Source organism: Ursus americanus, chromosome 17 (genome assembly GCF_024610735.1).
Source record: "Ursus americanus isolate L20-20 chromosome 17, mUrsAme1.1.p, whole genome shotgun sequence".
Lineage (NCBI taxonomy): Eukaryota > Metazoa > Chordata > Mammalia > Carnivora > Ursidae > Ursus > Ursus americanus.
In genome coordinates, this window is record NC_142143.1 from 23,626,491 (window position 1) to 23,638,832 (window position 12,342).

The window sequence follows — 12,342 nt, forward strand, 5'->3', positions numbered from 1 at the left end:
AATGCCACTTTTGTCATATATTCAGTTCTTTCGTAGACCTGGGGCTGGCTGGCTATTCCTGGACTCTTCTATTCCTCTGAACTATTTGCCTATTATTTTGTTAACACTATTTTTTATTGAAGTGGCCTTATAATAAATTTTATATCTATTGAGAACTTTTAAATTATTCTAATCTGTTTCAGAGAAACCCCATTGGGATTCTGATTAGAACTGTATTACATTTAAATACTATTTTTGGAAGGATTTCTATTTCTACGACAGTGAGTCTACCTATTCAGGAACTTGGAATGGCTTGCCATAAGTTCAGATCTTATTTTGTGCCGTTCGGTAAGATTTCAGTTCTTTTATTCAGGTCTTTTAGTACTTTGTTAGATTAAATGTTTTATTTTTTTTCTCCAAGTTTTTATTTAAATTCCAGTTAGTTAATATACAACGTAATATTAGTTTCAAGTGTAGAATTTAGTGATTCATCACTTACATACAACACTCGGTGCTCATCTCAAGTGCCCTCCTTAATGCCTGTCACCTATTTCACCCATCCCCCTGCCCACCTCCTTTCCAGCAAACCTTCCGTTTGTTCTTTATAATTAATGGTCTCTTACGGTTTGCCTCTCTCTCTCTATTTTTTTTCCCTTCTTTTCCCTATGTTCATCTGTTTTCTTTCTTAAATTATACATATGAATGAAATCATATGGTATTTGTCTTAAAATACTGTATATTACTAGTGGTATTTTTTCCTCTCTCCATTTCTAAATGGCTACTGCTACTATTTTTAAAAATCAGTTTGTAAGCATCTCACACACAATCACTTTATAAATTCTTTTTTTAAATCTAGTAATTTTTTTTCTAGATTCTCATGAGTTTTTGAGATGTGTACAATTACAGATCAATTATACTTTTTTAATATTGTAAAATTATTTCATATCCTTCTCTATTACATAAGACAGAATCTACAAATAATGAATCACACTATTAAGAGTCAGCATCTCCAGTACCTGATTTTTAAGGAATTAGTCTCAGAAAATTACCATTTAGTGTATTTGCTGTAAAATTTGGTAAATGTCTTTATCATTGTTCAATAGACTCCCTCCATTCCTAACTTACATATAATTTTTTTCAGAAAGGTTGCTAAGTGTTATCAAATGCCTCTGTAGCATTTTTCACTTAATCTAATTGTGACTTTCTTTTTTAATTTGCTGTTGTAAAAAATTAGAGTTTTGTTTTAATTCAGACTTGATCTTTAATAGTTGACAATGACACTGTCCTAAGACATAAAGTGACCAGATGCCTTCCAGGAGCAGAGAAGGGTCATAAGACAAAACAGACTTGAAGAAAATTATACAATGCCTCTCTTTGTCCTGATTCATGTTTGGGGTCTTGACGTCTGCCTTTTCAGATATAAAAATGGCTACTCCTCCTTTACTTGTGTTTGTATTTTCCCAGTAACTCTGTCTATGCATTTATTTTCAACCAGAGTTTTTCACATTGTTTTGCAAGTGTTTCTTGCATTTGAATCTGACTTTTTAGCTCATCTGGCCATCTCTGTCTTCTGAGTTCATTTATACTTAGTGAAGTAATCAATATTCTTGATTGTATTCCTTCTATCTTAAATATTATCTCTTCTTCCTTCTTAGTTTTGCTGAATTAGCCATTTTTCCTCCCTGTCATTCCTCTCTTCATTTTTCCTTCCTATCAGTTTAGAAGTCTTACTGTGCTTTAAAGTTTTGCACATGGCTACACATTCCCGAGTCATCTTAAAATAAAATAACAATTTTATATTATATGTACTTTTTATAGTATATGTATTTTTTTAAAACACACAATCATGCACCAAGAGTCTCTACCTGGTCTCCCCTCCTTAGACCCCAAACAAGATAAAAGTTTTAGTTCTAGGTTCCTAATAAGTTTTTTCTTTCAAAGATAACTCTTCTATTTGAAGAATTCCTACTTTGCATTTATATTACAAAATCCACATCACATTATTATTACCTATTTAATTTTAATAATACATATATTGCAAGATTCATTGCTCCCATTATTCCTCTCCTTTTTGTCTTTCCCTACCTTGGGATTTCTCTCCTGAACCAACTGTCATTTGATAGAGTATTTCCTCAAGTGTTTTCCTCAGCTAAGTACATGGGCAGAATACTTTTTAGATGCCTGCACTCCTGAAAATGTTTATTTTGCCCTGACGAAGGGATGATATCTTTCCCAGTTATTAGTTTTTAGACCTCAGTCTTCTCCCCTCAGAAGTCTATGGATGTTGCTCCAGTATTTTAGCTTCTACTGTTGCTAATAAAAAGTTTGAAGCTAATGGATTATCTTTCCATTGCAAATAACTTGTTCTTTGGTCTCAAAACTTTGAGATTTTTCTTTATCCTTGGACTCCAAGAATCTCACCACCAAGTGTCAACAGATGAGTTCTTAAATTAATCCAGCCTAGGACTTAGGGAGACTATACTCCATTTTTTAATTTCCTACCTCCAGAACTCCTTTTATTTCATGTTAGGACTTTGGATCTACCTTCGGAATTTATCTCTAGGTAATTCCATTCTATGCTGTAAGGTATTTCTTGAGCTTCCAGACTTGACTCAAGAAATGCCATTAACCACAATCTTCATCTGTTTAATTTTTTTAATCAAAAATCAAGTATTTGGGGGGGGGGCGCCTGGGTGGTTCAGTTGGTTAAGCAACTGCCTTCGGCTCAGGTCATGATCCAGGGTCTTGGCTTCGAGCCCCACGTCAGGCTCCCTGCTCTGCAAGGGAGCCTGCTTCTCCCTCTCCCTGCCGCTCCCCCTGCTTGTGCTCTCTCTCTCTCTCTCTCTGTGTCAAATAAATAAAATCTTTAAAAAAAAATCAAATATTTTTTGTTCAGTTACATAAGATCTGTTGTTTTGTTTTGATCATTTAATTGCATCACACCACCTTGAAAGTTTTCTTTCTTCTTTTGTTTTTTCAAGTCACCTCTGGTCTTTTCCAACATAGTGAGAGTAAAAAAGAATTATTTTGGTGTTTGGCCTGCCCCTTGGGGTTCTGAGTCCTCTTAAGTAAGTTATTATTTTTCTCTTCCTGCTAATGGCTACCCTCCCTCCATATCTGCACAGACAAGGTTAAAGATGTGTCTCCAGCAGTGGTAAACCAGTGAGCAATGGAAAGAATATGATTTTCTGCTCCTGAGGTAAGGCCATACATAGCCAGCAATTCATGACTTTTTTGCTAAGATAGAAGGTAAAGGCCTCTCTGTTTTTAGACCTTCACTGAAGATAACTCAAGTCCCAATTAAAGTGATAAGTCAAATCAGCCCACCCATGCAGAATTCTTCCAGATCCCCAACCAAATCACAAAGGTCCTGTGAGGACCATACAAAACAGGTAGGCAGATATGGCCCTTCTTTGAGGAAATTCACTAGATTCAGCCAACTAAAGCCTTTGAAGAAACACACAGTGCTGGTCTTTGAGCCAAGCAATGAGGATAAATAAGCTTACCTCTCAGCCTTTGGTCTCTTTGGTTGTCTCTTGTTTCCAAGGTGAATGAGGTCCCATAAAATGCATTCTTTCCCAGTCCTTCCTCTGGCCTAAGATACACCCTCCAGGTTTTACCAACTGACCCCCTCAAGCAACTCTTGACCTAAAATGCTTTGTAGGTATTATTTTTAAAAGTATTCTATGTAATAAAAGTAGCTTAACTTTCTAAATCATTGCTATTCCTAAATTTTATGACACCAGAAAGGAATGAGATAAATACCTTTGTTATGTAGAAGACACAAGAAGCTATCATGTGCTGTACACTTTCAAAACTTGCAATATGTTTCTTTGAATGGATGATATTTGGTAATCCTTGCAAAACCACTACACACTTTATCAAGATCTAAAAAATAGAAGCACAATAGTTTCTGTTGAAAAATATCACCCTCACTCATTAGGAAATGTCCTATTCAAATCATGCAAGTTTTAAACCATCAAATTTTATTATCATCAATAATTGTCAATAAATTGCTTATCCCATATAAAAGAATGTACTCTGAAATAAAATTAATATATTCAATTTCAGATGAGTCCCTCATCTAAAGTAACTTGAAATCTAGTGTAGAGGATAAAATAAGTATACAAAGATTACAAAATAGCACATTTTAACAAGTGACATAAAAAATATAGGCAGAATATTACATATACAAGACACTAAAGGCACATCCAGGCTTAGGAGGACCTTAAAAAACCATTTGGAGAAGGATGTACCATATTAAATATAAAGTGATACCAGGTACTTGAAATAATAGCTTCCTTTCAAATTAAAACCAAGCATTCATATCCCATATCCTATAAATATTGGTGTTTACTTCCTAGTCTCCTTACCTCATATTATGTGATCCTGAATTTGATCAAGAGCTAGATAATTACGTTTACCTTTCAATACTTTGCACTGTTCTGAGCAACATTACTGTCAGAAAAGTAGGGCTGAGATTGCATCAATCTATTAGTCATCCAGATTATCAAAAGACAAATTAACATATGGATGTTGGTCTTTTGTGGGCATACTAATTGCTTCAGGCCACTATTCTAACACTATTACTATTGTCACTGTACACTTAAGAGTATTTGTAATGCTTCTTTAATTCCTCCCCATCACCACGCACCCCAACCCCACTACACCATATCCCCAAATCATGTTAGCAACCTAGTAGTTTTGTAGTTTTCTCCAGGCTCACATAATCATATGTATACATATAAATACATAAACATACATAGAGGGAGAGTTAATGTTATGTCACAAAATGGAATTCATAAACAATTGTTTGAACTGTGCATTTCTCCTTCAACCATGTCTTGTGAAAAATCCCTCCAAGCCTGCAGGTATAGTTCAAGTTCATTATTTCCAATGGCTACATAATATGATTTAGTGTGGAATAACCATCATTTATTCAGCCATTTCCAGAATTTCCATGTTGCACACACTTTTACGGCTGACGTTTTACAATTTGGTACACATACTGGCCATCCTCCTGCTACTGAACTTTCTCTTTGTCTCCAGCTTTTTTTGCCACCACCAAGAAGGCCTTAAGAAACACCCTTGTACATGCTCAGTTGCCGATATAAGTGGCAACTTCAGTACCAGCTCTGAAATGATACCTGGTAAGGATGAAGCACCATCTTCCAAGGCAAAGTAAACATTCCAAATTAATTACAATTATGTGGTCCCCAAGAGGTAGAACAGATGAATTTGGGAACCAAGGGGTAGAACTAGGCATCTTACTAACTGGTGATTTTATTCTATGGGATAAATTACTAATAGAGGGATTGCTGTGTCAAGCATATTTGTTTTTAATTTTTAATTAACATTAGATTTAGTTTAATTAAAATTAAGATTGCTTTATCAAAATCCAAAGCCTATATGTTCCCCATCCACATGTTCCCCATCAATGAATGAGAATGCCTGACATTGTCACCAGCAAGAGCAGTTACAGTTCTTTTCAATTCTGTCAGCAATATTACGTTGTTCATTTAATGTGCATTTCTAAGGATATTCAGAGTTTGAGCATTTTTTCATGGTTCTTGGCCACTTGGATTTGCTCTCCTATAAACTGCCTATTCATATCCTATGGCCATTTTTTTATTAAGTTATTGTCAATTTGTAAGACTTATTGTTACATATATATTTATCCTTGTCAGTAATATATATAAATATCCTTGTTAGACATTTGTTCCAAATCCATAAATTTAATACTATCTTTGTTACTGTCCCTGTTGTCACACATAGGCTGACATAAATATAGTCAATATTTCTTAACTTTCTTGCTATTTCTAAGAGTTATCTCTTAGTTAAAACGGATTCCCACAACCCTGGATTGCACATGTAATCTTCTGTGATTTTTTTCCCCTAACTTTTTGCTTTATTTTACATTTAAGTCTTTAGTACATCTGGACTTTATATATGTACAATATAGGTGTCAAACTCTATTTCCTTTCAGATGAATATCCAGGAGTTGCACCATCATTTCCTAAAAATATCCAGTCTTTTCCCACTGAATTGGAATGCCAATTCTGTCATATATTATATTCTCAAATATATTGAGGCCTATTTCTAGAATCTCCTCTGTGTTGCACTCACTTTTCCTATTCCAAACAATGCAATATAATCGGAAACTTCTTTCTCAAGGCTTTTCCTCATAGCTATAACCCATTCTCTGAGCTGTAGCTAAAGGCACCCTAAGTCAGCGGGATGCTAGAGGATGACAGTGGATTATCCTGAACTTAACCAATTGAGCACCAGTTGCATCTGCTGGTCCCAATGTGGTATTCTTGCAAAAGGACATTAAAAGCTCTGCACTGCTATGGCTAATGTTCTCTTTTCTATCCTACTAGGAAGAACTATCAGAAGAAGTTCCCATTTATACTGGGAAAACAAAAGTATACACTTAGCACCTTGCCCCAGGGCCATGAAAATTCTACCAGCCTCTGACATACTTTATGAAAGGACCTGAACTCTCTGGGCATTTCTCAAAACAAAACATTGGACGATTACATCAATAACATGTTAATCGAAACTGAAGAACAAGAAATGGCAAGTACTTTAAAGACCTTGGTAAGATATACGCCCTCTGGAGGATAGAAATAAACCTTGTGAAGATTCAGGAAGCTGCCACATTAATGAACTATCTGGGGCACGCTGAGACACCCCATTCAAAGTAAGTCTGACATCTGGCTCCTCTCACTTCTAAGAAGATGCCTTTGGGTTCTGAAGAAAGCATTTTCTACACTTGAGAATACTGCTCTACAATCCATCTACAAATGACATGGAAGGCTGCCAACTATGAATCTAGATTTTGGATTCTGGAGGCAGATCTCCTAAGCAACTGAACTCCTAAATTTGGGGAATGTGGGAGAAGGAGGCATGTCAACACAATAGCGACTCCAAGGCAAATATTTATTAAGTTACTTAAGCCCTGGTTAGTTTTCTCAATGGTGAATTAAAAATTTTTATGCTAGGAATGAGTTCAGCCACATCTTTTTGGTTCTCAAAATCTGAGTTGATGATGATGATGATGAGGGCAACCATGATGACAATGAAAACTTTCTAAAAGTATCACCAGTGAAACCTCACTTCTCTCATGACTTCCCTGTGGTAGGCAGAATTCTAAAACAGTCCACAAGATTCCTCCCCCTGCTGTACAAGCCCTGTATCCCTTCTCCTTATGCGTGGGTAGGACCTGTGAATATGATGAGATCATCACTCTCATGACTACCTTATGTTATGTAACACTCCTCATGCATATTAGACAAGGCTCTCCTGCTGGTCTTGAGGAAGCAGATTGCCATGTTGTGGAAAAGACTGTGTGGCAGGGAATTGGTGGTGAGCCTTTAGGAGCTAAGGACCCCCTATCACACAAGCACAAGGAAATGAATTCTCTCAACAACCAGTGAGCTTGGAAGAAGCCCTGGAGCCTCAAGTAAGATCACAGCTCTGGCCAACACCTTGAGTTCAACCTAATGAGACCCTGAGCAGAAGACCCAGCCAACCGGTATCCAGCCTCCTGTCCCACAGGAACCATGAGATAGTAAATGGGTATTGTTTTAAGCCGCTGAGTTTACTGTGATTTGTTAGGAAGAAGAGACAACTAATATAATCCCTTCAGCCAGGTCTCACCTACTTTTTCTCCATAAATTCCAACTCCTCCATCACCAAGAAACCAAATAGTTTTTCTTGAGTCATCCACCAACTTTTTTCCCACATGATGATGGCTTTAAAAATATGTTTTTTAATAAGTATTGCTGTTTCTAACATTACACAAGCATAAAAATTGAAATGACTTTAAAAACCTAGAAAAGCAGATTGCTAATGTTTAAACAAGGACAGCAACGGGGCTGAATGTTTTCAGAGAAATACATTTTAGTCCTCAGATATAATTTACATTATTAAAATGTTTTTCAGTTAACTCATGAAATTTCATAATACCTGTCTTTGACCTATTTGTACATTACAAAAGATACATTGCTTTTTCTGTTCCAAAATGCATTGTTGAATTGCCTTTGTAAAAATACCCTTATCTAGGGGCATAAATATGCTTACCTGTATGACAGGTACCAAAACAATATTGTGGTAGATAATAGGAGCAAGAAGGCCATAACACTGAGTCACAGCTTGAAGGGCGTAACTGGAATCATTTAGGTAGTTGCTAAGTTCCAATGCCACTAGTACTCTCTCACATTCAATTAGTCTAGTAATCTGTAATGAAACAGATACTGTTACTCAAAGTGAACATCAGGTGCTTCACCAATGTGTCTCTAAGGAGAAGAAAGGGTAGAAAATGTGATTCTTGTGGCTTAACAACACGTTGGTATGTTAAAATGTTTATTTTAAATCAAGATCTAAATTCAAGAACAATTCTAACTCCCCAACAATGCTATGTATGGAAAAGACAACCTTAGACTTAAACTTCAGAATACTTTGTGAAATAATACAAATATCACTAGTAATGTAGAAAGAATCAACCTTTCTTAATTGGTAAAATAAAAACTTGGCTATATTTTAATGTTAGAAAAAACCCAATTTTTTTCAAAACGTAAATTTTATAACAAATAATAATTAAAATATTATGTCTCTGTAATATTGCCCCCACTTGAATAACAAAGTCTCATTTTCTTTCTGGATTTGTGAAAAAAAATGATAAATTTTCAATAGACCAAATTAATCTTCTATTACACTTCTGTTACTCAAATAAAAATGGTAGTAAAATAGGCAGTTAGGCTTCTGTGATTAAATGCTACTTTAAAAAAATAGGGATCCTATCTAACTTTTCCTTTCCCTTTCCTGAGGGAAGATTTCACTATGTTTCTTGTCTTTTATTTTGAAAGATTTATTTACTTATTTAAAAGAGAGAGAAAGCAAGCATGCAAGTGGGGGGAGGGGCAGAGGGAGAAGGAGAGAAGCAGACTCCCCACTGAGTGTGAAGCCTAACACATGGGGCTCCATCCCAGGAACCTGAGGTCATGACCTGAGCCAAAATCAAGAGTCAGATCCTCAACCTACTGAGCCACTCAGGTGCCCCTATTTTTCTGTATATACATAAAAAATTACATACAAAGAAAACTTATGAGTGGCAACCAGAAATTTCCATACAGTAAATTTTTAGTAGAATGGTAGTCTAGCATTCTGGAATTCATTGAAGTACTTAAAGACTGCCTTTATTTACAGGCTGAGTGCAACATTGTAGGAAGAGGATAACAGTTATGACTGCTTGGGCTCTGTAAGGCTGTAAACTTGCCCTGCACAAAAGGGTCATTTCTTTTTTTTTTTTTTTTCATTTTTGTATCCACAGACACTGGCATAGTCTCACATAACAATTTATTGGTTGATTAAATAAATAAATGCATGGGTAGGAAAAAGCAACTGTGAAAAACAAACACATGGGAAAAGTCTCTGTCTCTTAAGTGAGTAAGGAAGGAAAGAGGATGAGGGAGAAAGAAGAGCAATGCTCAATCTAGAATGAAAACAAAAGCAAAGGATTGTTTTTAAAAGCAAGATGTTAAGGTTAGAAGGTTGCAGATGTACAGACAGCAATGTTTATAACCACCCTGTGAATCCATCAGTAGGAGATAAGTTACATTCCTGCCTCTATACAGGAATGCAATATTAAAATCAAAAACAATTTGGTATGAAAACAAATGCTCATTGTTCTTCATCCTGGAAAGACAGCAGTACCAAAGACAGAAATTCGAGAAAAACTAGCCAAAATGGACAAGACCACACCAGATGTCATCTCTGTATTTGGATTCAGAACCCATTTGGGTGGTGGCAAGACAACTGGCCAGAGAAAAATGGACCCAAACGTAGACTTGCAAGACACGGCCTGTGTGAGCAGAAAAAGACCTCGAGAAAACAGGGAAAGGAACACAAGAACAGAAGGAAGAAGGTCAGAGGGACTGCGAAACCAGTGCTGGTGCTGGCAGCAAGTGAGCTGGAGACTGGACAACAGAAGGAGTCAAGATTCTGCAGCGACTTCGTCTGTGGTGATTGTGCAGATTTTCCATGAGAGGATTAATAAACCAAGAACTTAAAAAAATTGTAAATTGATATGTACCTGCATGAAAATATGTTCAAGATAAATTACAAAAAATGTTAAATAAGCAAATTATGGAATAGCAAGTAGATTGTGATGTCATTTTTGTAAAACAATAATACTTTGCCTGTGCATATTTTTAAAAATCAGAGATATAAAACAGAGTAAACAAAATCATAGTATTTTTAGGAGTAATAGGATTACAATGCATTTCACTTTACACATTATAACTTTTTAAATATTTGAAATTTATACTACTTTTACAGAGACACAAAAGATAAATTGAAAAGAAGAAAAATACATATGAACTTGGTCCTATGAAACCGATATGGAATATCAAATAAACCTGCACAATCATAAAATGACCTCTCAGTCCTTTCACAGATCAGGACATGCAACCCCAAAAGAACATGAACTTGAGACGTCAAGAAACAAATAAAGGGAAATCAGCACATTTTTGATCATTTTAAAAATCACTTACTTGTTGAGAGGGGAAAAGCTCATTGCCTTTAATACTATCACAGAAAAGATTTTCTTCTTTGCTTTTAATGTCACTTGTTACAAAAATATTTCTAAGAAAAAGGTATAAGAGGATTGAAGAAGTCTCTGCCAAAATATCTGAATGTAATCTGCAAAAGGAAGTAAATGATGTTACAAGTACAAATATAAAATGATTTAGCATATAAACATGCCTTTTCGGATTGATTTGTTCTTAGTATCTACACAGTGATTCCAAAACAGCAGCAAAAATTTGTGGAACAACTTCTCTTATACAGCTCTTTAAATTAAAATTAAAGACCATGTTTAACAGCAAGTTAACAACTAAGAAATTTTAGCTGCTGACATATTATATCACAGATACATAAAAATAACTATTGGTAAAGTAAAACTTTCTGGTTCTAATACACAAATTTCTTTTCTATCAACATAATGAAATCTATAGATTTTCAGAAGCTTGGAAAATAGGCCCAATATTTCAATTAACAAATTTTCTGAAAATAAGGGTCACTTACAGCAAAATCCACCACGGGTAAAGAGAAAGGGAGAAAGAAAGAGGCAGGCAGGAAAGGAAGGAGAGAGGCAGAGTCTTAATAACTCTTGGATTATTTTTAATTATCTTTTCTAAATTGCAATCAACAATGCCAAGCATTGGCAGTACTGTGAAATCTGCAGCCTTCCTTCTTTGTTTCCAATATTCCTTTCCTTGCTCTCAGCCTTCCTGGGTGACAAACTCCCTTCTAAGCTTCAGGTCCACCCTCTATCTCTAAAAAACAGAAAAGGATCGGACATCAGTAGTTGACACTTGATGATCCGTTTCACCACTGTGTTAAACGCTGAAATTATATTTGCTAGGAGAATGTTAGTTCTCCCGCTCCTGCAACTCATACTGAACTGTCTCTTCATCCATTTGATGATTGATCATCAGGCAGGCAATGCGCCCAGGCTGTTCCCTCCTCGTGGCTCCACTTCCTTCCCTAAAGAGCTCACATGCTGGTCAATCATTTCAATAGTGACCTCTCTACCACTTCAGATTCCACACCCTTTATTTTAAGCCGTAATCAGTCGGCCTGGCCTTGCACAGATGTCTCTGGCTGCTTTTTCTATCCCTGCTGCAACAGTCAATCACTTACTCACTTATTTATTCTCTTCATTTGATCTTTTTTTTTTTTTCATTCAAACTAGCATTTGCCGAGCACCTACTATGTAGAAAACACTATTCTAGGCCCTGGGATATAAAGATGAGTCAAATGTGGCCCTCACCCAGAAGAACTGGGCTCTACTACAAATTCATATTCTGTGATATCAGTTTAGTCATTATTCCTTTTCAGCAATACTTTCATTTATCCCTGATGGCTCTTTGTTCACATTCCTGACAGCAAATGTTCTAAAGCCCCTGCTCTCCAATCTGTGTGCTCCTGTATCCTCCAGGCTCTACCACCACAGTGTCATTACTATGGGAAGGTGCTTGTATCCTCAGTTTCTCCCTCTCCACTGTCTCCTTTCCCTCCACCCTCAAACATGCTTTCCTTAAGCCTGCCTTCCCCCTCAGGGTTCTGCCATCCTCTTCTCTACCACCAAACTTCACATGAGTGATCTTACTTATTCCAATTCTCCACTTTCATTTGCTTCTTACCCAACTGCAAAATGTTTCTGGCCCATCACACCACAAAAATAGCTCTCTTGAACTCATCAATGGCCTCTTAATTGCCAATTCTAAAGGCTTCCTCTTAGTTTTTATCCTACCCAACCTCTCCGTAGCATCTCTTATTGAGCAACTCCCCTGCCTG

At 36.2% G+C, this 12,342-nt stretch overlaps 1 protein-coding gene across 1 annotated transcript in view; it reads right to left on the reverse strand.

Annotated features, from left to right (window-relative positions):
- The window catches only part of CFAP54 (cilia and flagella associated protein 54), a 287,356-nt gene that overhangs the window by 176,531 nt on the left and 98,483 nt on the right, over nucleotides 1-12,342 (reverse strand). The window contains exons 24-26 of the mRNA XM_045779838.2: nucleotides 10,536-10,683; nucleotides 8,065-8,220; nucleotides 3,745-3,867 (exon numbers count right to left, since the gene is read on the reverse strand). Coding sequence (XP_045635794.2) covers nucleotides 3,745-3,867; nucleotides 8,065-8,220; nucleotides 10,536-10,683 — 427 coding nt within the window. The remainder of the gene's footprint in view (nucleotides 1-3,744; nucleotides 3,868-8,064; nucleotides 8,221-10,535; nucleotides 10,684-12,342) is intronic.